This window comes from Coptis chinensis, chromosome 8 (assembly GCF_015680905.1).
Source record: "Coptis chinensis isolate HL-2020 chromosome 8, ASM1568090v1, whole genome shotgun sequence".
Classification (NCBI taxonomy): domain Eukaryota; kingdom Viridiplantae; phylum Streptophyta; class Magnoliopsida; order Ranunculales; family Ranunculaceae; genus Coptis; species Coptis chinensis.
In genome coordinates this window covers 23,451,155-23,476,453 of record NC_141463.1, presented here as the reverse complement: position 1 = coordinate 23,476,453, position 25,299 = coordinate 23,451,155, and the positions used below count along the sequence as shown (strand labels likewise).

Below are 25,299 nucleotides of genomic sequence, written 5' to 3'. Positions count from 1 at the left end.
TTATGGAGTCTCTGTCCTCAAGCAAAAGCATTGGTAGAAAAGAATGAGCGTGACCGTCAAACTCAAAGAGATCAAACAGAGAGACATGTAAGTTTTGCGTGATCAACATCATTATACTTTTGCTCCTCGGCCTGTTATGAGTTTATATATAAAAATGCCTCTGGCAGATATTAACACTTCCATCCAATCAGTTTTTTTTAGATGCTTAGCACTTATAAAGGAGTTGTGTTTCTCATGTATGCCTTCTATTGAGCACTTGAAATAGACATACTTCTCAAAATCGCTTATTGTGAAGTGCGGTCCTCACATTGCAAAGAGTTGATGGGAAACGAGTTTCGCTGAAGTGGGACAAGATCAAGGTAAACAAATCCTACACATTATTGTCTTTTTCTTTGAAAAGTATATGTTTACATATGTTGTGAGTCTATATGTTAGGGCCCATATCAACTAGGTGACACAGAGTGTGAGTATTATACAATGAAGTTTATGAGGGAAATAGTAGAAGCTTGTTCAACTGGATCATTTGAAAATAAGGTATTCGAAAGTTTTGACAAACACTTTATTTGGCTCAACGACTTCGCCTTATTCTTATATAGTAACTCCACATGTTGTGCTTTGACTCATCCAGATAACAAATTTAGAATTGAAGGAGACATACACGCAAGATGAACTTGACGGTGTTCGACTCCGATATTATTCAGTTCATCCAGAAAATGGGGTGTTTCAAATTGAAGTTTAATGAGGATGAGTTTTAGCTATGTTCGGACCCTCCAAATTAATTTATGAGTCTTACCTTTTTAATTTATGAAAAGGAATTTGAAGTTTGTTTTCTTAGTGCACTCAAAAAATTAATGGAAGTTTTTTTTTTTTATTATTATTATCTTTTTTTGCAATGTTTGATAGTTTATTGTACATTTTGGAATTTGTTGGGAAGATGGAAATGTTGTATGTAGGCAGGCTATGTAAATTTTGTTATGCAGGTTCGGTTTTTAAGTGGAAAACTGTTACTAGCATTATTATTAATATATATATATATATATATATATATATATATACCACAGTTTGGCATAAACCGTAGTGTTTAGTATAACTATATACCACGGTATTATAACACATACACTAATATAAACCACGGTTTCAATAGCTTATATGCCACGGTTATGTTGACAACCGTAGTATATAATGGGCATTACAAACCACGGTTCTTTAAAAAACCGTGGTATCCGTTAAACATATATACCACAGTTTTGCTATTATTATATACCACACCACCTATTGTCACGGTTGTATAACAGTGGTAAATATATTTATACCACACTTAAAAACAGTGGTATAAATGTCATTCTGTAGTAGTGCGGTAATATATTGAATGGTTGCTCGAGCTTACATAAAAAGAAAAAAGATATTAATAACATAAACATAGGAACAACCTTAAGTAGAAATAAGTGTTAACGATATTTCGTCCAAAAAGACATCAACACTCACTTGATTGCCTAATTGTAGTCTACTTGTGAGAACAACAATGAAGCAGAAGATCGCAGATAAAAAGTATCGGTGGATTCAAATCTCTTGAATTCCCTCTCATAGAATCAATCACTAGTTTAGTTTAGTTTAGCTTAGCATTAGTAATTCACAATCTCTACAACCATATTTTTTTAATTCCTCAACCCCTTTCCAATCATGTTCTTATTCACAATACAACTTAAAAGTGGAACGATATCCGATTCATCTTTTACTCATTGAGGGATAATTAGGTTTTGATCTCACATACGTAGTTTTGGTCACTGACATCCATCATTCATTATCCATAATCTCCTCATTCACTCTCAACCAACAAAACTAAGTGGGTCATTTGGCCGCAAGTATAAACGTAGAGGTTGAGCAACTAGATACATATCAAGACTTTTCTTCATGGTGATCTTGAGGAAGATGTCTACATGGACCAGCCAGAGGGTTTTAAGGTCAAAGGCAAAGAACATTTGGTATGCAAACTGAGAAAAAGTTTGTATGGTTTGAAATAGACACCGAGACAATGGTATGTGAAATTTGAGTCCTTTATGATGAAGCATGCCTACAAGAAGTCTACCTTTGATCATTATGTGTTTGTTCAGAAGTTTCCAAATGGAGATTTTATAGTGTTTTTGTTGTACGTGAATGATATGTTGATAGTTGGCCAAAATATCAACAAGATATCCCAGTTGAAGAAAGACTTGAGTAAGTCCTTTGTGAGGAAGAATTTGAGTCAAGCAAAGCAGATACTTGGTATGCGGCTCACTCGTGACAGAAATAGTGGGAAATTGTGGCTTTCTCAAGAAAGTTATATTGAGAAAGTGTTGAAGAGATTCAACATGGATCAAACGGCCCGATGAGTTAATGCGTTTGGTGGCCAATTTCGCATGACCAAAGATAAGTGTTCGAAGGGTGAGCATGAGAAGAAAGAAATGCAAATGATTCCTTATGCATCCACTGTGGGCAGCTTGATGTATGCAATGGTGTACAAGACCAGATATTGTTTTCGCCGTTGGTGTTGTAAGTCAATTTCTGTCAAATCCGAGTAAAGAGCATTGGAAAGTGGATATTGAGATATCTCAAGAGCACTTCCAAGGCGTATTTGTATTTTGGTAGGAGTAAGACCTTACTTGAAGGCAACACAGATGTAGACATGGCAGGTGATGTTAACTCGATAAAGTCCACTTCCGGTTATCTGGTTACATTTGCAAGGGAAATAATTTCATGGCAATCAAAGTTGTAAAAGTGTATTGCCCTCTCTACTACAAAAGTTGAATATATTGCAGCCACTGAGTGTTGCAAAGAAATACTATGGATGAAGAATTCTTCAATGAACTAGGGCTAAAGTATAAATATTTTGTAGTTCTTTGTGACGGTCAGAGAGGCATCCATTTGAGCAAAAATCCGAGTTTTAATTCTAGATCAAAGCAGATACATGTGCGTTATTATTGGATTAGAGAAGTTCTCGAAGAGAAGAAATTGTGCATTGAGAAGATCCATACCAACAAGAATAGGTCGTATATGATGACCAAAGTTTTGCCGAAAGACAAGTTTGATATTTGTTGTGCTACCACCGGATTAGTGGCACACTCTTCATGTTGATTTGGGAATGTGTGGAGTATCCCCCCCCCCTCATAATTCGAGAGGGGGAGATTGTTGGGGTCCCTCACCTTATCTAGAACGGTATGGTGGCATCGGCACATGCAGCTGTTAGACCACCTCATGGGATTAGCTCTGAGGAGCTTGACCAATCAACACACATCGTTTGAAGCTAATGCTTATTAAATTGAGCTCAAACAATCTGAGCACATTGAACTGAAAGAAAGTAGCTTAACGTCACCACATTGTTTGGAAGCCAATATTTCGACATTGGGATGTCGAATGGACCCGAAATTTCACAACCCGTTGAAATTTTGCAGCTCTTCGAAATTTTATAATACTATAAAACCAAAGTTAGGTTTTTGAGCAACATAAGTTTTTTTAGAGAAACCAATTTTGTGTGCAACCAAAATTGAGAGAAAACCCTTGCGAAAAGAAAAGGCTTGTAATGAGAGAGATAAGTGAAGAGAGATGACAAAAATGCAGTTTTCACCCTCGAACTTGTCAAGTTTTACCACTTACCCCCTGAACTTCACTTTAGGCAATTTTAACCCTGGACTTGTAAAACGTATCCAGCTCCATTTTTCCAGTTCATTTCCGACACTTGAAGAGTGACGTGGAATTATATTTTATGACGTGGCAAAATTAGAATTTGACACATGGCAAAATTAGAAATTCCATTTCATAAAATATAATTCCACGTCACTCCACATCACTCTTCAGGTGCCGAAAATGAATCGGAAATATGAAGGTGGATACGTTTTACAAGTACAGGGTTAAAATTGCCTAAACTGAACTTTAGGGGGGTAAGTGGTAAAACTTGACAAGTTCGAGAGTAAAATATGTCAATTTGCCAAGAGAGATCTAGTATGTTAGAGGTATTTGTGAGGAGTGATTGTAATATTCTTTTCCATACTTATAAAATGATTGGCTCTTGTGGACATATGCATAATTGGTCGAACCACAGTAAATTTTGTCTCATTGTGTTATTTTTTTATTTTACTTTGCTATTACTTGTTTTGTGATAGTTAATTCTATTGCTTAGAATAGAGGTTGTTGGTTGTAGTGAAAACTTAGAGTTCGATTAGAATTTAGAGTGTCTATATACAAGTTATTTTAGTGGGGATTGATTGGTATCGTTTTACCCAATATGTGGTTCAGTAGACTATATGGTTTCACAAATTGCATTTGGATCATGTACCAACCAAACTAATCTATCAATTTACAAAACAAAATGAAGCCCACCTGAACTTGTTCTTGTAAATGAGATAGCAAAACATATTATGTTTCTTGAGGTTTTCACCACTTTAAATGGGAATACCAACTTACCAAGTACACTTTTTTTTTTTTTTTAGAATGCTGATGTAATTACATACTCAAAATTATTCAAACTTGAACAGTAATATGAAAAGCATTATCAACATTCTCTGTAACATGAGGAGAAATGCTGTTATCTACAACAGGTTCCTCTATGTTGTCAACTTGATTCTGAGCACCGGGAGCTTGATCATCTGCTAGGCTTGATATCACATCCTGCAGGAAATGACCACTGAATTGAAGCTTTCAACAACTTGAGTTGGCAAAGGAAGTGCAATGGTGGTCCTATCCTCTCATCAAACTCTTCAGCCGGGCTGTCAGTTACTTCCTTGAATACAGCATGTGGAAATCGAGCTAAAATCATATGCATCATTTCAACAAACATTTGTTCAATAAAGTTATATAGATCTTCAATAGACGAGTATTCACGGCTACCAATAAAGCTCGTGATGACTCCTACTTCCTCCGAAACAATATCTAAAGGCATTGCCGTTTTCAGTTCTTTAATGATCACAAGCGCACGATCCAAGTCTGAACGTGTGGCATAATCATTATCACTCTCGAAAATTTTGGGAAGAAGGCTGCTAAAGCCAGGACCTTTCCGTACGGTTTCTGCAAGTCTAGACTTCTTTCGATTCTTCAATCCCACCAATATATTCTTATCAATAAATTGAACCAATTGGTGGGATTCGTTGTACGATTCGCATAGAGATTTTCTGAGCTCAAATGGTATACAAAGTTCCACAATTCTTACAAGGAGCACAATTGATAGAGAAGACACTTGAATACCATCTTGGTTAGAATGAACTTGATCTTTGAGTTCCATGGGTTGCAATTGTTGATGGATATCAAGCCTTCTTAAAAGAATTTCGGAGAGATTATTTAGATTCTCGCTTTGACCAACTCTTGCCCATCTCTTCACCTCCTTGAAACTTTTTCGAATTGACCATTCATTTAACCTCATTGTATGATCACCTTCAGGTCTCGGACATTGTATACTTTCCTCTGTGTCTTCGTTGTGGCTGTCTTCGAGCCGACAACATAGTGGACCGAACCAACTACATAGTAAAGCAAAGGTTTCAACCACTACGTAACATGGAATTACGACAAGACAGAGTAAGATAGGTACAATGACGTGAATGAGCAAGTCTTCAAGCAATAGAGGTAAGATCCAAAAGCGCTCCATCAATTGCACCAGTGGCTCGGAAGCCAGAAGTGGATTTGAGTTTATCACTTCGCTTGTTGCGTCAACAGTGGCGCCAATTGGATACGCGCTGTGTCTAGACATGACGAACCATCTAAAGCTAGTGGTGAAACCTCCCACAACAACAGTTAAAATCTGTGTCATGAGTATTATCCACATTGACCAATCATAGGCAGAAACCCCTCGACAAAACTTCAATGTAAGAGATCTGAATGCCGCTTGTATTAGTAACACTAAACAAGGGATGCAAATCACGCTGACAGTATGAGTAGCAAAGCCCTTACATAGTAAGAATTGGGGATTAGAGTTATAACTATACACGTAAGTCAACTTTAATCTTTCCAACAAACTTCCATGACCCTTTGTGAAGTGATCTATGTTATCATCAAGATAATTCTCTTTATCAGTATTAATATCGATAGCAGCCATCCACAAACAAATGAGCAATAGTGTCATGCATAACATTATTATGATATGTTCAGTAATGAATATGAAAATAACGCCAGTACCAATTTGTATAGAGATGTTCACAATAACAGTGACCACCACAATGCTCAAGGCGGATATGTTTGTGAAACATTCCGATTTTTTATTTGTTCCCACAGAAAGCGTTAGAAAACCCATGCACATGCATAAAAAAGTGGTGCCAGTGAGTTTAGAAAATTGATCTTGAGCACTTGGCATAGCTGTCGTAAGGTCTACTGGGATTTTAGCTGCTACAGTAAGTAGAGTCAATGTGAGTGAATTCAATGAGAAAAGTCGACATGGTAACCATCTTTTCTGGTTACGAAATCCGGATACAATATCATAAGACATAGCCAAGAAACATACCAAAGAAGCTGCTGCTATGTACAACCCAATCACAGGCATAGGAGAAGAATACTTGGTAATATCACTCAACTCTATTTCGGTACAACTGCGTTTCCCCATGCTTTCTTCCTTTTCTTTCTTTTTTTAACTTGCTAGTACATACGGGAACTTGCATTTTGTAGTGAATTAAGAGTCAATAATCTCTTACAAAAAATTCAAGTCAAGCGCAAGAATTGGTTCCTTATCTCCAACAACATTCAGTGGGCGAAAAGTCCCACAAGTGATATCTCATAAACAAACTAGCAATCAAAGTATGTGGTGAGGACTTGCTATCATTTGCGTTTGGCGTATTATTTGCTTTGGTTTATGGCCTTGGCGTGCAGGACAAGTTGCTTGACTTACTCAATTAGTTCGCAATAGTCACGGTTTCTGTATTAGTTGGTACTAGATTTTGGACCCGGGCATACGCCCGGGATCTATTAAATATTTTGTGTGTTTAAAAGGCTTTACAAAATGTCTCGCACAAATTATCGAATCAGAATATATTTTTATTAAAAATAAATCGAAATACGTTAATGACCAATGATTATGGTACATAAGAATTTGGAAACTAAGGGATCAAATTGAGATAACCTCTTCACTTTGTGATTTAGGATATTAATCCGTAATTTTCAAATAGAATTATCTTAAACTCGATCTAGCTTATATAATAGTTTTCTTAGATTTATGGTGATTTAGCGTTAAATTTTCAATCGTAATATATTTTTATTGAAAATAAACCAAATATGTTAATGAAGCAAATTATGGTGCATAAGTACTTGGAAACTAAGAGATCAAATTGAGATAACCTATTCACTTTGTAGTTTAGGATATTAATCCGTAATTTTCAAATAGAATTATCTTAAAATCGATCTAGCTTGTATAATAGTTTTCTTAGATTTATGGTGATTTAGCTGCAAATTTTTGAATAAGAATATATTTTTATTGAAAATAAACCCGAATATCGCTTAATGAGCAACAATTATGGTGCATAAGTACTTGGAAACTAAGGGATCAAATTGAGATAGCCTCTTCACTTTGTGGTTTAAAATATTAATCCATAATTTTCAAATTATCTTAAACTCGATCTAGCTTGTATAATAGTTTTATTAGATTTATAGTGATTTAGCAAGAATCATCACCGTTCGGGCTTTACTAATGTGTACAAAATCACTGAAACAGATTGATTGTTTTCATATCCTCAAAGAATACACTACTCCCACTTAAAAAGATTATCACATGAACGTGTCCTACGAACGGGTGCCGTTATATTAAATTATTTTAAAAAATATTAGCAACTATGCATAGCTATGAGATATGAAAATTATATTAATTACTCATTTAAATTTCTTGCACCACTCTATAAAAAAGAAGCACCAAAACTTGATAAAACTCATCGACTTCTTTTTATTGTTAGGTTTAATAATAGAAGTTTGATTGAAGTTTTGTGAGAATACCTAATGTGGCGAAGATAATATTGAAGCTACTTGAATAGCAAGGCATTCCCAATCACAATAAAAGAATTATAATAAACACTACTTAAAATGCAAAACTATATTTGTTGAGACATTTATTCCCCTTACATATAATACAAATAAATATGTTTTAGGGTTATTAGTTCAATGCATTTGCATCAAGTTTCTGATTTTCCATTAATTATTATTTGAGGTTAGTTTAATGTAGTACGTTGCATCCAGTTTCCAATTTCTCATTAATTATTCTTTGAGATTAGTTCAATGCAGTTGCATCAAGTTTCTAATTTCCCATTAATTATTATTTGAGGTTAGTTCAGTGCAATTGCATCCACTTTATGATTTTCCGTTAGTTATTCATTAAGGTTAATTCAGTACAGTTGCATCCAGTTTTCGATGTTTCGTTAATTAGTCTTTGAGATTAGTTCATAGCATTTGCATCCGGATTCCAATCACCCGTTAATTACTTTTTGAGGTTAGTTCAATACATCTGCATCCAGTTTCTGATTTCCCGTTAATTGTTGGTTAGTTCGATAGTTTACAATTTCTATACAGTTTGCATACATGTAGGAGTTTGTTTTTATAAACTCACTTTCATTTTTTGTTCCTAATTATTCGTAATTACTCATGTGAGAAGGCTAAAAAGTGGACATTTATGCTTTGATTGAGGTCAATGCGATGTAGTTACATCCGACTTCCGATTTCTAGTTAACTATTTTTTTAGGTTATTTCAATGCATTTGCATCCAATTTCTGATTTCCCACTACTTAATCTCTGATTTTAGTTTAATGCAGTTGCATCCAGTTTTTGGTTTTCCGTTAATTATTCTTTGAGGTTAGTTCAATGCAGTTGCATCCAACTTCCGATTTTATGTTAATTGTTCTCTGAGGTTAGTTTAATGCATTTGCATCAAGTTTCTGATTAACCGTTAATTATTTTTTTAGGTTAGTTCAATGCAGTTACATCAAATTTATATTTTCCCCAAGCATTATTAATTTAGGTTAGTTCAAATGCAATTTCATCCATTTTTTCAATGTTTAGTTAATGAGTCTTTGAGATTAGTTCATTGCATTTGGATCCAGTTTTCGATTTTCCATTAATAACTCTTTAAAGTTAGTTCAATACGTCTGCATCTAGTTTCTGATTATTTATACTTCGAGGTTAGTTCGATACAATTATATCCGGTTTCTGATTTCCCGCTAACTATTCTTTGAGGTTTTTCAATACATTTGCATTTAATTTTCGATTTCCCACCAATTATTCTATGAGGTTAGTTCAATGCAGTTGCATTCGGTTTTTGATTTTATGTTAATTATTTTTTGAGTAAAGTTCAATGCATTTGCATCCAGTTTCCGGTTTCCCATTAATTATTATTTGAGGTTTGTTTGATGTATTTGCATACCGTTTCCGATTTTCCGTTAAATATTTTTCAAGGATTTGCATCCAATTCCTAATTTCCCGTTAATTATTATTTGTCGTTAGTTTAATGCAATTTGTATAAAGTTTTCGATTTCCCGTTAATCACTCTTTGAGCTCAGTTATGTATTTGAATCCAATTTCTGATTTTCTTATAATTATCCAATATGGTACGTGTGTAATACCAATTTCTACTGATCCATCTGTAGTGTCATTGCAAACATGACATAAAAAGTAAATTATCCTTAATTTACTATGTGAGATCATCGAAGATTATCCAGTTCCCAATTTCTCGCTAATTATTCTTTAAATTATGCATGACTCACTATGTAGAATCTTCAAAGATTATCTACGAACGGGTGTTGTTATATTAATTATTTTGAAAAATATTTGCAAATATGCAGAACTATTATATATATTAACATTATATTAATCACTCAACCAGATTTCTTATAACACGAAAACCTCACTCTCCATTAAAAAAAAATGAACTCACTTTTGATAAAACTCTTCAACTTCATTTTGTTGTTTAATAATAGAAGTTTGATTGAAGTTTTGTGATATTGCCTAATAAGGCGAAGTTCATATATATTGGACTACTTTGAATAACAAGGAGTTCCCAATCATACGGAAAGAGATAAGATAAACACCATTTTAAGTGTAAAACTATACTTATCGAGACATTCCCACAACATATAACCCAACTATGTTTTGAAGTTAGTTCAATGTATTTGCATCCAGTTTCTGATTTTCCGTTATTTATATTTTGAGGTTAGTTCAATGCAGTTTGCATCTAATTTCCAATTCCGTTATTTATTTTTTGATATCACCAATGCACTTGCATCCAGTTTATGATTTCTCGTTAATTATTCTTTTCAGTAGTTCAATACATTTGCATCCAATTTCCAAATTCTTGGTAATTATTCTTCAAGGTTAGTTCAATGCATTTGCATCCTGTTTCTGATTTTCCGTTAATTATTATGTGAGATTAGTTTAATGCATTTGCATCCAGTTTTAGATTTCTCGTTTATTATTTGATAAAGTTGCATTTGCATCTAGTTTCCGATTTCTCGTTAATTATTGTTAAGTTTGAGGTTAGTTCAATGAATTTGCAACTAGTTTCCGATTTCTTGTTAATTATTTATTAAGGTTTTGTATCCAGTGTATTTTTTTAGATTAGTTCAGTGCAGTTGCATCCGGTTTCCGATTTCCCGTTAATTATTTTTTAACATTAGTTCAACGCATTTGCATTATGTTTCCAATTTATAAATAATTTTTTTTTTTAGGTTAGTTCAATGCAGTCGCATCCAATTATCGATTTCCCGTTAATTTAATCTTTGAGGGTTAGCTCAATACATTTGCATCCAGTTTCCGATTTTCCGACAATTATTTTTTGATGCTAGTTTGATGTATTTGCATACACATTTTGATTTTCCGTTAATTATTCTTTGAGGTTAGTTTAATGCAGTTGTATCCATATTCCGATTTTATATTAATTACTTTTTAAGATTAGTATAATACTTGCATTTGCATCCAGTTTCCGATTTTCCGTTAAATATTATTTGAGGTTAATTCGATACATTTGCATCCAGTTTTCGGTTTTCCATTAATTGTTTTTTGACGTTAGTTTCATTCAGTATTATACATATTTTTAAATATTTGTCATTATTACTTTACCATTATTTTTTTTTCATTTTCTATTATATATTTTGTGATGTTATTTTTTGTATAATTGTTTTTAACTATATTTTGAGGCCGTTTTAAGAATATATTCAAAATGGGTGCTGTTGGGGGTATGGGTGAAGTGGTTTGATTAAACTGTGGTTGGGGGAAGGGTGATTGGGTCGTGTAGTGAGATGGTGCTGCTGAAGCTTTTAACAGGCGTCAATGGTGGCCCAGATAAAATCACCCAGTTTAAAAACGCCCAATTTATGACTGGAAATGTCTTCTTTGAATTGTGTTATGTTTGAGTGTGGTAGAGTGGGGGAGGTAGTTGTCGAAGCTTGTGGATGTCATTAATGGAGGTCAAGGATTCTAGATCTAGTTTTGATGAAGATGGGGGATTAAAGGATTTGAGGTTTTTGTGTTAATTAAAGTTGTTTGGTTTTTAAGGAGGAGTGAAACCGCTGGAAGGGAAGAAGGAGGAGGATGGTGGCTGATCCGGTGGTGGCTGGAGAGGAGGCTGGTGGTAGCTGATGGAGAAGATGACTTGGTGGGGCTTGGGCTTGGGCTTGGGTCGGAACCAAGTGGGTTGGTTTTGTTTGGGCCTTAGAGTGTTTAGTCTGGGCCCGGTTAGGTTTAAGTTGTTTTGGGCCAGCTCTTTTTCTAGCCTTTTGTTTTGGGCCGAACTAAGTAGGGTGTTGGGGCCAGTTTCAGACTAAGTTTTGGGCCCATTTTCAGTTTAGTCTTTGGGCCAATTTCTTTTATTTCTTTGGGCCAGTTTCAAGTTTGTTTTGGGGCCGGTCCATATAACTTAAACTAGATCTAATTGGGTCTTTAAATGTTTAGACTTTTGGGGCTGGGTTCTAAGGTTTGGGTTTGGGCTTGGCTAGTTGGGTCTGAATCATTACCTTAGTCATGAGCCCATGAGCCATGCACCTTTGACCTTAGCCATGAACCATGGCTATGACCATGAACTTGTTGAACATGGAAATGACGTGTTGACTTTGACTTTGACTTTGACCATTGACCGTTGACTGTGGAATATTGACTTTTTCCAGATTTTCACATATTTAAGAATATGGACAATGTAGTAATAAAATATTGTCGAAAATTGTATAACTTTGTTTGTCATTATCTAATTAAGATTTGTCGTGAGTAGTGTGTAAAGAATATAAGATTTGGCACGTAACAAGAGGGGAATTCTTATAAGACTTAGATATATATGTTTTTATGAGAATTAAACTACATACGGACTTAGATTCATGGACTTTAGTTATGGGCTTTTGACGGTTGATCAGTTTGACTTGACTTGTGATTTGGACTCGAATAATTATGCGTGATGTTTGGACTTGAGTTATTCTTTTTTTTTAAAGTCGTTTCATTCTGACATTGGTAGAATGGACATATATTTTGGTTATTTATATACTATTTATATTGTGCACATATGGAAATAATGCGTGCCTTTGATGGTGACTTGAGTTCACATAAATATATTAAACGAATACATTTCATGATTGATTACTATTATGAGTTACTACTTAAATGAATTTGTAGTATTTATGAAGGCTTGAGATATTCCATATGGTGTAGTGCAATATATGATTGGCACGTAAAATAATAAGTTTCGAGATTTGATATAGAGATACTTGGATATCGTGCAATGAATATTTTTGGCACATGATAATGTGGATTGTATTATAACGAGAAACGTTGAGCTTCAGTATTGGCACGTGATAATGTGGATTGTATTATAACGAGAAACGTTGAGCTTCAGTATACTGCATGAGAGAGAACAAGAATTATTATTGAGATATTTCTAAATATTGTGGCTTAGTGCAATAAGGTATTTGACTTGCACGTGATATAATGGAATGATTATGAGATATAAATGTATGACACCTGAATAAATTACGTAACGAAAATCCTAGAACCTAGCTACCACAACTCATGTGATTTGGCCCTTGTGATAGGCGTATGTGATATGATTGGCCCTTCTAGCGTTTCAGTGAATCTGAATGGCCTTTCTGGCGTAAGTAATTTGATTGGCCCTTCTGGCGTTTTAGTGAATCTGAATGGCCCTTCTGGCGTAGCCGAATAGTGGCTTGATTATTCCGTTCGCAAAATTAGAACGAGATACGCGATATTTTATGCCGACTAGTGGCAGTACTTACATAATGGCTTCCGTGTGAGGGTTACCTGGTGTGCGGCATCCTGCTCAAAGTAGTTACGCACGGAGTGGTTCATTATGTAAGGGGAGGCATGTGGATGTACATGTTCGGCGTTGGGAAGCGATTGTGGTAGCCAGGGAAAACTAGGTAAAACATAGATACGACGTGGTTTTAGGGACACGCAAAGAAAGCCTTAAATAATATAATTATGGTAATATGTTGGTTAATGATATATCTTTAAATATATGATTGTATATGGTTTTGCAGAAGGGTGGGTCAAACTAATTACTTGTGCAGAGACGGCCCACTCTGTAATTGAGCATGAAAAGCTGTACGTATAGAATATGTTTGGCTGGTTATTAGTTTAGTTAGAACCTAAGGCGCCTCGGTAGAGGAACTAAATGTCTTTTATTATGCGTATGATTTGTTGTGTGGTTAGTAGGAAGTTAAGGCGCCTTAGTGGAGGAACTACCTGCCTTAATTATGGTACTTAAGGATGTTGTATTATTCGTTGGAGGTTAAGGCGCCTCGGTGGAGGAACTACCTGCCTTATTTATTGTGTGTATATATGTATAAGTATAATTTGTATTTTAGGGCTACTCACACCAGCATTGTTTATAATGCTGACCCGATTTGCATGTTTGCTTATCGGGTGTGTTCATTAAATGAACATAGTTGATAAGTCTTGACAGGTTTAGTGTTGAAGAAGGTTGGTTGATGCTTGTGGTTTGCGTTAGCGTCGCATTTCAAGATATGTTTTGTTTTTCCTTGAGGCGATATAGATTTTCAGTTGAGACAATGTTATTTGTATTTTCATTTAAAATTTTAAATAAAGAGTTATTGAAAAGAGATTTGTAACCTAATCTTATTTGTGAATTTTTGTAATAAAGAGGACTTTTGTTTAAGTTAAAATTTTTATTGGTTTTTAATTATCCACATATTTAAGCTGTTTATGGGTTTTTGGAAGTGGAGAGTGCATCACACCTCGAAAATCGAAGAGTCGGGAACAAATATTGTTTTTCCGAATTCTGTCGAAATTCGGGGTGTGACAATTTACATGTGATTGAGAAACATTGTTGGATTCATATGGCTGTACTACTTGTAAGATATAAGAATATTATATCATAGTGTGCAACATAATTGTGTTATTCTACACTGGAGAATAAAATATCTTAAAAAAATGCAAAAAGAATAACCTTTGTTTTTTAATCATTGTCTTCAAAATGATTTAGAGAATCCATCAACTCTTTTATTTTTGTCGGTTTAAATAAGTAGGTAGTTTGGAAAGAGAAAGAATTTGTAGCTAGATAACAAAAGCAATTTTTTTTATATATATTTATTTATTTAGAAATGATCATATTGGAAAACAATTAGAAAAAAATGTATTGGACACTTTTAATATTTGTTTTATAGATCTATTAAGTCGGATATAATATATGGAGTGAATTGAATGTGTAAATAATAGCTTTTCAGAAGTTGGCTATGTGGCAAGATTACAATTTAAAAGCTTTCAATATAATGTGGATCTTATTTTATATGTATGGAGATTGAATGAGTCAAATGATGGAGTGTTGATTTTTTCAAACCATCTGTATGCAGTCGACAAAAGGAAGAAATTATGGATGCTAGCTAGTTGCATCGCTGAATTACATTTGTTTAACCCAATTGGCAATTTGGCACTCCTAATTGACTACAGTAGTTCCCCCAGTTAAGGCTTTAGTGACACATTGATTGTCTCCAAATAGGTTTACTTGTTGCAGTCCTAGCCATTGTGCATTGTTCATGTATAGATAGATTTATATATAGCCTTTTGGGCACGCTCGTTGAGCGTGAACTGGTGAGGTGGTTTTGAATAATTGTATCTATTTGACTAAGGATGTTGGCTCTGGTATTTTGCAACATCGATCTGTTGACATGATGACATGTGCTGGAGAATGTAGAGATAACCAAAATTTTGAATATTTAAACAAAATCTTTCTTGTGTATCTCAAATACATGGCAGCAAATCAAAATGGTGATCATTGTATTGGTGTGTTTGCGCTAGAAAGCGAGAGAAGAGAGACAGAGAGTGGCATCATTGTGTTTCACTTGTACTATAAATCTTATTATACCAATTACATTAAGACATGTCTTGGATCTTGATCAATCATGAACTACTTCCATTAATGGTCGCAGTTTTTTGTTTTGAGCATTGAAGGCAAAAGCTCCAAGCTAAATAGATACTGCTGGACTAAGGATGAGCCTGAATTAACCAGTACCACACAACGCCTTCAATCAGGAATAAAAATAACAAAATTGGCACACCTATCTGATCTAGCCCCCCGAACCTCTTAGACATACATTATCTTGAGCAATTAAAAAGTACAACCGTCATTCATCAGTTACTTTCCAGATCCACCCACTACCGCATAGGCCTTGCCTTTGCCTGTAGAACACCTATTAAATGTGGTGGAAGTGCCTGCATTATGCCTTTGAAATCCCCCGTCAGAAGTGATGTCCAAGCCAACATGCTGTGAACTCGTAATACGGCCATCCTGACTGGCCTATAATTGTTGGGGAACAACAAGACGAGTCCTGAGAATTCCAGAAGTTACACCTTGAAGATTCAAATCATTAGCAATAAAAAATTTCAAACACATTACACACTTTAGAGCTTTGTTTAGTATATCATTGTAATACTGGAATTTCATATTACACGAAGGACATCCAGTCCAGAAGGTTGGTCGGTCTTGTCCAGGTCTGGGCCTGTTCCATCCTCTTCGTATCCACTTCAACGTCTTCTGGATCCAAAAACTCTTCTATTTTATCAGAAGTAATGTCCAAAACCAGCACTGCAACCAAGTAGCTCAAGGGCTCCAACATCAAGTCCTTTGGATAATGCTTCACTTTGATCATTGAAGACATTAAGAGACCCACTTTCCCTTGACTTCTTTTGAGTGACCACATATTCATCATCATCCAAAACTCCACTACAGCAATATGAGTTCGATTCTATGAAGAATTAAGCCTTATTGCTACCTCAGTTGATGGGGATCGACTATCAAGCTCTTCAAGTATTTTCTGCTTTGCTTATTTGAGATGGAGGGCGTTTAGCTGTTCTGGTGGTACAGATGCTTCAGTCCCATCTGTTTGGCTGTGCGAAGAATTACACACTTTGTGATAAAATCAGTTGATGGTAACTGAGAATCAAGTTCTTCCCGTATTTTCTGAGTGGCTTCTTTGTGATGGAGCGTGTTCAGCTCTTGAGAAAGTACAGGCGTTGCTTCAGTTTAAGACATTTCATTCTGTAGAGATGCAAAGGATTTTAATAGAAATTCATTCGCATTCTTAGCTCTAGATTCAAAATTTGTTTTTCTTACTTTGCTTGGAATCTCGGAGTGTTCAGAAGCTCCATTTCCAACGAGGAACTTATCTTCTTCTAGCGGTTCAACTGCTGTTGGAGTCCATTCTCTTTCATCTGGTGTTTTCCAAAGAGATGTAGGGAATGTCAGAGAAATCAATCAATACACTTCAATATAGCTTATTAGCAAAATACAAATGTACCGCTATTTTGTTTTCAGGCCCAGATTCTGGGTCCTTGTAGTGGTTAATAGAAGTTGCCATCATATCCTATCTAAACTGAATGCGAGTCAGAACTATGCTAAACACCTGCGAATTAGTCCAACTATCTGACCAGCCTTGAGCAGAACGCTTGGGTACTTGCAAGGTGTAGTCTAAGAGGCTCAGATAGAGCAGCATGAAGATATTGCATCCTGTCAAGAGCACGAGTGTCGGTCACATTTTATTCTAAGAACTCAGTAACGGTTGTAGTTGACTCCAGCTGGACTGCGTGCTTAATATCTCGTACAACCTTTTCTTGCAAGTGTTGAAGTGTGCACATTCTGTAGAGGAGCCATGACATAGTGGAAGTCCATCTTAAAAGCGCACAATTTACGTTTCATGAGAATTTGACGGCTATTGGAATGCATTGTCAACAGCATAAAAAATAACCTATTCAGTGGATACATTAAGAAGGCTCACATGCACCAAATCCATTTGTTATTGCTTAAAAAGAAAAGGATAGCATGTAAAGAGGCCTTACTCTATGTTTTTATGCTGGACAACAGCAACATAAAGGGATAATCATGTATAGAGTATATATGTAGGAGGTTAAGAACACCATGCTTTAGCAGCAACAGCAGAAGAAAATGCAACCAAACCATAGTCCTTGCTTTGCCCAGGAGAATCAAGCACTGCCTGAACAAAACAAATAATATAATGGTTATGTTAAATAGCTCCCCACATCTCAGAGGATGAAAGAAACTCAGTTCAGTAATAAAACGCAAAATGTGTTCGAATTCTCGTTGTTAACTATTTTCTCGTTTTAGATTAAAGCATAAATTATAAGTAGTGCACATTAATCCCAAAAGGGTAAAAAAGTATGAGTAGTAAGTACAGATAGCGATAAAATAATTTGGAAATGAAGAATGTGTATTATACCATACCTCTGCGTTTAAAACGGAAATTTGTGGGGCGCAGGAACTGAAAACAAATTCAGTTATAATTAAATTGCTCAAGCATCAAATGCAATTCCTGAATTGGAAAAAGTTTGAAACGAAAGTAAGTAACAGCTGGATAGTCAGCACTTCCTAAGAAAAGTTCAAGTGTGTGACATGCCATGTTAAAAGTCCCAACTGTAGTTATTAGGACTAAGCATAACTACGAGCACAAAACATCAAAATATTTTTATTTTCCCTCCTCTTTTATCTGGGCTTGGGACCAGCAATGCACGAGCGTATAATGCATTGGCGGAGTTAAAATTTTTTTTGGCCAGTCGTGGATACCTCCCCTTTAACAGTTGCTAATCTTATTGTTGGGCCATTTGCTTTGTTTACAGTAAGAATCTAGCTAAATATTAATCCTCCTATCCATTGCCGCTTTGAACTCTTCATGGCTGTGAAAGCAGTCACGAAAAAAAAAAATTGAGAACGAAGAAAAAGGTTGGGTTAACTTGTAGAAGAAATACAAAAAAAGTTTCCTATATTCTTCGAACTTAGAAAGAGGGAGACAATTACCGAAACCAATCACACTTTTCAAATCAATGACATCTAAGGAATTAAAACCCAACTTACCGTAAGAAAACACTAAAACAACATTACCTTAAAGAGATAGAGAAGATCAATACATAATCGCACAAAAGATTCGATAGCTTTCGTTGAGTTTGAACTTTGTTCCAAAACTTTTAAAACCGAGACAATGTCTCATAGAGCAGAATTGTACACTTCTATTGTTTACTAATATCTGTTAAAAAAAACAAAACTTTAATCAGAAATAAAACAAAAAACTAAAATCAAACAAAAAAATTGAAAATTAGGCTTTGTAACAAAATCAAACCTAGTTTTCCTGTTGGAAAATTGCAGACTTATATTACAGGATTAAAGAATATTAGAAAAAGAAAATGAAATAAAGTATTACCTTTGATTATGAAAATGGAAAACAGGGTTGGTTGCAAAGTGTTTGATTTGAACTTTCGAACTTAACGGGTTTTAATTGGGAATACCAGGAATGGAGAAACGAACGAACGATTTACTTTTTTTTAATTGGGAAACCGCAAAACGGTGTCTTGTTTTCTAAAGACGTTGAGTTTCATAGTCATGGGAATGGTTTAAATTACCGATTTACCCTTTCCGCAAAGAGCAAAAAAAAAATGGTTGTCTAAATTTCCGGTACCCCTTGGATTAAAAACTTTGGTGAAAAACTGGAATACGGGAACTAATTGGAAAATCCAATATCCGCATTATATATAAACGATTGCTTGATCGATTTTTTGCAGCACTGCTCAAAAGAATATTATAAAGTTTAGAATAAAAACTGAATAACATTGGAGCGCGAAAGGAAGGTTGGCTACCTGCTTTCAATGGCAGCAAGCCTTACATGCCGATGTCAATTCCAACTCTCACATTCGTCTTCCAGTCTCACCATTGCATCAATTACTAGCTTCAGGTCACACCATTTTATCATCCCCATTAAAATGCTTACGAAAATATCAAAATAATCACTTAGAAGATTCCTTTTTTATACAACATGCCAATGGCTAAAACCTTGACGAGCAACTTGCATATGTTGTCTACAACATCATTAAAAACTGTCAGGTTGCCTCCAGATACAGCTTAATAGGCAATACCACCAAAAGAATGGTGCAGTAGTCAATCTTGGTTGGTCCCACCACCACTAGAGATTGGATCAATAGAAACAAAGATTTACATCTTTAAAGTACTTCGCCCAAAGGGGACAACCACATGGTTGGTCCACACCATAAACTGGTAACCTTATTACAAAGACTTACATCTTTAAACGGAAAGCTCTTGAGAGATATCTTGTTGCCATGCAAATGCAAGTTACTGGCGACTTATTCTAAATTGATGCGCCTGAAACTAGAATCATGTAGTATCAACGACCACTAGATTTTATATCGTCTACATCTGTTCCTACCAATTTTTTACACAGTGGTACTTTTATGCCCGTCATTTATTTCACAAAAACCATTTTTCCGAGGAAATGTTTCTAAAGAGACTGAGTTCAGTCCTCATTCCCACCTCGAGTTTCTCCACTTTTAGATATCATTCTTTGGTACCTCATTCTCACTTTCTGCCTAGATATGGTAACTATCTTATGGATTAGAATTTTGGTCGAGGAAGGATTAGAATTTTTTTTGGTAACTATCTTTGCTTAGTATTAGAATGATATCTAGTTTGTATCACAATTCACAAGCTGCAATACTCACATTTCTCCACTTGTTAGAAATATCATTCCTAGGAACACATTACTCAGTAATGAAAATTACAAATTACTCTAGATTGAAAATAGATTTCTAGTTAGTTAATAGATTCGCTGACATTGGTGACACATTAGACTCCCCTGCTCCTTGCACTTACACATCAGAATTGGAATTAACTTTTGTGGGGTTTCACAAGAATACAAGATAAATGAAAATCGTAATCTGCAATTATAACTAACCAACCATTTGCTGTCTTAATTATAAACAAATTCTTAATTTTATCTTCAAAGTATTTCGCCAATAAGTCTTCCAAAGTTTCTTTTCTTCTTTATATAGAATCAAATGCAAACAAGCAATGAAATATGAAATTTAAATACTTTACTATAAAATGGGGTTGTACATACTGAGGATGGCTCCAGCCATATACATTCATTGTCAGCAATCTTATTCTTTTCTTCGGCAACCTCATTATCTACAACTTGAAAGATACCATCTGCAATCGTATTCTTTTCTTCGGCAACCTCATTATCTACAACTTGAAAGATACTATAAAATGGGAAGAGGTCTAACTTAGAAGATTACAGCATCACTGGTAATCTCAACTCTATCTGTACACCGTCATAATACGTTCCATCTCCTGACAAGGAATAATTAGATGTCTAAAATTGATGATGTCAACCCGTTTCTTCTCCTTTTGTCCCACTGCAACAAGGAAACTATGATTTATCAGACACATATTGCCAACTTTGTAATCAATATACTTGACAAACAAAAACAATTTACAATGTTTCGACAAAACTCCATATGCTTGACGAAATCAAACAACACATATATAAAAAATTCTTGTCAACCAGGCAAGAGCTTGCTTAGCTCGGTCCACGGCCTCCTATCATTCAGCATTTCAGCCACACTCTAAATCTTAAAGAACAGTGTTCTATGGTCCAGGGTGGGCAGATCAGCAGTTCTTCTCGTTACAATTTCAGAGAGTTTTTTCTCGGTCATTTTGTAGTTATTTGCATGGACAAAAGTGTACTCAACACTATGAAGGTAGTTATGATTTGATCAACTAGAACTGTCAATAAAACGAAGATTATTTTTTTTTTTTTATTTTTAAATGGAAATAAAACTTTCTGCTCCTTCCTGATTCTCTATTCAATACTTCAGTTTCAATCAATTTTAAAAATTCTTTTCACACAATTTCATCAAGTGATGACAAGGCAGGCATTATGTCAACTGAATGGTATTGGATGATAAGAAATATTTTAGTATTTAGATATCAATACAGAAATTATCGATTTATCATGCTAAATAACCAAAAATGGTAGGAGATAAAAATCTGAAATATTACTACACTAAAAGAGTATGATGGTTTTAAACTGGCAGAGGAAATTGAAGATACGAATTGCGCTATCACAATTATAATGCCTGTTATAGTGACTATGAATCAAGAAGGATCGAACTGTGACTATGACAATACAATTAGCTATCGCTCTCCTTTAAATTTTGTTTCAAAACCCTCTCCTTTAAAATTTTTGTTCAAAGCAAAAAAGTGTTTCAAGTTGGATCCATAAGCCCATCATATCATGCATATGATTTTCTTTCTTTTTCTCAAGGGTTAAATAGGACCGAACAAAACAAAATAAGAAACACAAAGATAATTACAATTTGAAATAGGACAAGAGGACACATCTTCCAAAGATAGAATGAAGAAAAACATTGCATAATCTCAAATTACATGAAGCCACATATTATGAAAAAGGACAACCCATTTTTTCGAGATAGCCCAGAGAAAAATATGTCAAGCACTATGATATCAAGACAAAGTATACAACAACACAAATCATTAAGCACAAGAAAAGTTTTTTGAGTAAGAAAAATATACCGCATCAGACATGTCACAATGCAGCTTTGTAACTGAATCACCTCTGCCAAGTTCTTCTGGAAACCCATACACTATATATTTTTCGGCCCCAAGTTTGGCTTCAACAAATTTTCAGGAACTTTTGTAGTAGTATACAGAATACCAGACTTCGGATGGGTGTAATCACTGAATGGGAGAGCAACAATAAACTCCACACCATATCTAGGCAACCGATCTTCAAATGAACTGGATGAGGGCCAATCCTTAAGTTTCAACATTTCTGGCCACTGATACGGCCTTCTAGGTAGCCTCACTAGCCTGTGAAGAATTGATGAATATTAATTTCAACCTACAACACAATAAGAAAACAAAATGTTACTGCTTAACTGACAAGCACCTTTCTGTAGGTGTAACTTTGTCAGTTAAGGAAACAGAATATAAGAAAATTACTATGACTTTGTTAAAAGTTAAAACACATAGCAATCTACAGTAAAGTATATCTACTGTAACCCACATAACAATTTCTGTTCACTTTGTTAAAACAATATGGAAAATCAGAATAACCAAAAAAGGAGTGCGAACCCAATTTAGTACTACAGAGGAAGCTATAAACAAGAGCAATACACATTTTTTAACTACTGTTTCTGTTTTTATTTTTTTGATTGGTAAAATTAAGATATTATATACATAATCAATACAAAGTATAGGATGAGATATCCTTTACTAGAAGACTACACAATCTTAATTTATCCTATCAGAACTTGTGTTCAAAAGATACAGCACGTTAATGACTGAAGTTACTAGTGACTACTCAGTTGAAGTTAGGTCAAGGTCTCACAACTCAACCAAATTAGACAGAAAAAAAGTAGCCGCAACCATTGATTGGTATAAGATTGCAGGGTAACAAAAGTTAAGGAATATGAGATCTATACCTCACACCAATCCAAGCAGTCAATAGCCTTAACACTACGCGTCTCTTCTTTGAGTTTTCCTTTGGAACCTCTCTCTAAAAGCCCTCCACATGACCATTGGTTCCCAACTAACACCAGATGTTTTTTCAAGTACATGTCTTACAATAATCGGTTCACCTCTCAACCAATGTATTTGAAAATGCTCAATTTCATCATTTCTCAGGTCAACGGCATTGGGGCAATACAAGTAGTTGTCTTTACTATCACTTCAGAATGCTGCCCGCCTCACTTCAGGATTTTTAAAGACCTTCCCCACAAAAGGAAGACATGAAGAACAGCCAATAGGGGAATCAACATTTGGGAACGGAGAGTTGCTAGTCAGTTTCTCAGCACTCTTAAGCAAGTTACTTGTCCAATTAGCCTTGAGGTTGCGTCTCAATTCAAGAATCTTGGAACCACAACCACCACACTCTATTGGAGGACAAGGAAGGGAACAGTCGATGTTTGTTCTCCAGTAAGGAAACTGACCAACCACATCTGTTAATGAACCTTCTCCCTCCCAGCCAGATCTTTTTCCTGAGGCCTTAGTATCTTGACTATGAGCATGTTCAACATACTGTCTCTGGTAAGAATACGCTTCATTACCCCAAGCTGGCGACCTTCCCTTAGTTCCAGACAGCATGTGAGACAGAGATCATATGAACAATCGGGGTTGGGGCAGCTTCTTTGGAATTTTAAAATGGATGTATTGCAATTATCGTTGTTGAAGAAGGCAATGCAATGGGAATAAGTCACATACGCCATTCTAATGAGGAACATAAGATGCATTAGTTGTTTAATGAGTACTAGGTTATATACATGTCCTTCCCACCGGTTTCTTGTATTGATCTTTTGTCTAATAAAATCAATCTACTTATCATAAGAAATGGCAAACTTTATGTTTTCTCTATTCCTTTTTTGGTAAGTGAACAGCAAAAACACATGTATACAGGACTTACTACTGATCAAACCACAAAAATAGATTTAATCTATTTCCAACTAAGATGACTCAGAGTTAGTAATCTTTCCAGTTCAAGAACTTGTCACGCAAGAAAAATGGATCTCATCTAGCTTTAACAAGGGGCGGAGATATTTACACCACAACTTATGGGACTGGCACCCCTTTAACAAGTTTTATGGTATAACTTATACCGTATAAGCACTCCTCCATTAATCAATAGACCTGACATACACCCCTCCATTATTCTCAAATCACAACGCAAAGCACCCCTCGCCCATTGTTTCAATTAAATCGTTTTCTACTGAATTTGTTTTTTAAAACACGAATGAATTTAAATCGTTTCAAAGTATTCACGCTCTCCTTGACTCCTTGCGGTATCTCTCCTCTTTACAATCATCAAACCATCTACCGCTGCTGAAGACTTATGTTTTTGTTGGTGTTCACGGCAACTGCTTGCCGCAGGAACATATATGTTGCAGAAATATATAGTCGTGAATATATGAGGGGAAGGGAGTTCCCCACAGCAGCAAATCTTTGTAGCTTATTGGTTTCCACGACACATACTTACCGTGGAACAGTTCTCACTGTGGGAAGATACCACAGTTACTAAGCAGAAAAAGATGATTTCATCTACAGTTCGTTCCCGGCACCTTCCTGCCACAAGGTTGCCAATGCTACGAAAAATTATTACCGTTGCCAGGAAATATCATTCTCCCATCTAAATCTAAAAGATGTGCACTTGGGTTTCAATGTTCAATACTAAACTTCGAATTGGGTTTCAAGGTACTCTAGCAATTTTTATTTAATCACACTTTGTAAAGTGAATGTTGGGTATATTGATGATGAGAACATGGGATAAAAAACTATGGACATCATGACAAATCGAAAAACAAAAAAGCAGAGATAAAAATAAAAATCAATTTCAGATGCAAGTAACTACAATATTTGGGAATGGAAAAAAACTACAAAAGAAGATACAAGAAGACTACAAAACATGGGTATATTGATGATGAGAACATGGGATTTTTCGACTATGTTCACATTCAATACAAGGAATTATTTTGTAATCAGAGAACAAACATATGATTGCATATCAAACCAATAGTTTGACTAGTTTGTTTAATGATCTAACTCACCGATTCCCGACATATGAACAAACCATTTCTCTCCATATACATTCAAATCCATGAATAATTATAACCTTAATGACCAACAATTTTCATTAAAATTGCCTCCTTCGCTTTAACTCTTAAAGCTCATAGAAAATATCAGAGTTCATGATTGAAATTTTGGAAATGAAATTACATACAAACAACTAAAATCATTCTCACAAGGGAGTTTTGGGATAAGACTATGAACCGTGGAGTTCCTATTACACCAGGCGATTTCGTTTAACTTTCTTTGAGTAATAAAAGCCCATAAAAAAAGCACAAAAAGTCAAAGACCAAAATGTATGACAAGCAGGCGGCACCAAACTATCTTACTGGCAGTTTTGAAATTTTCTACCTGTCAAACACATTAACAACAACATCAGTGGCTTGATTATCTATCAAAATATTTCAAATTTCTTGAAA

At 35.1% G+C, this 25,299-nt stretch overlaps 2 protein-coding genes and 1 long non-coding RNA gene across 6 annotated transcripts in view; all 3 read right to left on the bottom strand.

Annotated features, from left to right (window-relative positions):
- Positions 1 to 4,343: 4,343 nt before the first annotated feature.
- Positions 4,344 to 6,772, bottom strand: LOC147480652 (uncharacterized). The gene is made up of 2 exons (XM_086577733.1): positions 6,461 to 6,772; positions 4,344 to 5,908 (listed from the first exon to the last, which is right to left on the bottom strand). The coding sequence occupies exons 1-2, from the start codon at positions 6,557 to 6,559 to the stop codon at positions 4,616 to 4,618; spliced, it is 1,392 nt and encodes a 463-aa protein (XP_086433859.1). The 5' UTR covers positions 6,560 to 6,772; the 3' UTR covers positions 4,344 to 4,615.
- A 9,014-nt stretch (positions 6,773 to 15,786) lies between these two features.
- LOC147480651 (uncharacterized) lies at positions 15,787 to 19,300 on the bottom strand. 4 transcript variants are annotated; one of them, XR_015203884.1, is made up of 8 exons: positions 19,084 to 19,300; positions 18,651 to 19,010; positions 18,335 to 18,476; positions 18,020 to 18,129; positions 17,681 to 17,768; positions 16,740 to 17,432; positions 16,556 to 16,653; positions 15,787 to 16,480 (listed from the first exon to the last, which is right to left on the bottom strand). It is a non-coding gene; the product is annotated as an uncharacterized LOC147480651 (long non-coding RNA). The 4 variants fall into 4 exon arrangements; XR_015203882.1 differs by lacking the exon at positions 18,020 to 18,129; XR_015203883.1 differs by lacking the exon at positions 18,020 to 18,129 and having other exon boundaries at positions 16,845 to 17,432.
- An 888-nt stretch (positions 19,301 to 20,188) lies between these two features.
- The window catches only part of LOC147480643 (disease resistance protein At4g27190-like), a 75,753-nt gene continuing 70,642 nt past the window's right edge, over positions 20,189 to 25,299 (bottom strand). Inside the window, exons 4-6 of the mRNA XM_086576069.1 lie at positions 22,747 to 25,231; positions 21,836 to 22,123; positions 20,189 to 20,655 (exon numbers count right to left, since the gene is read on the bottom strand). The gene's annotated coding sequence lies outside the window, so the exon portion shown is untranslated. The remainder of the gene's footprint in view (positions 20,656 to 21,835; positions 22,124 to 22,746; positions 25,232 to 25,299) is intronic.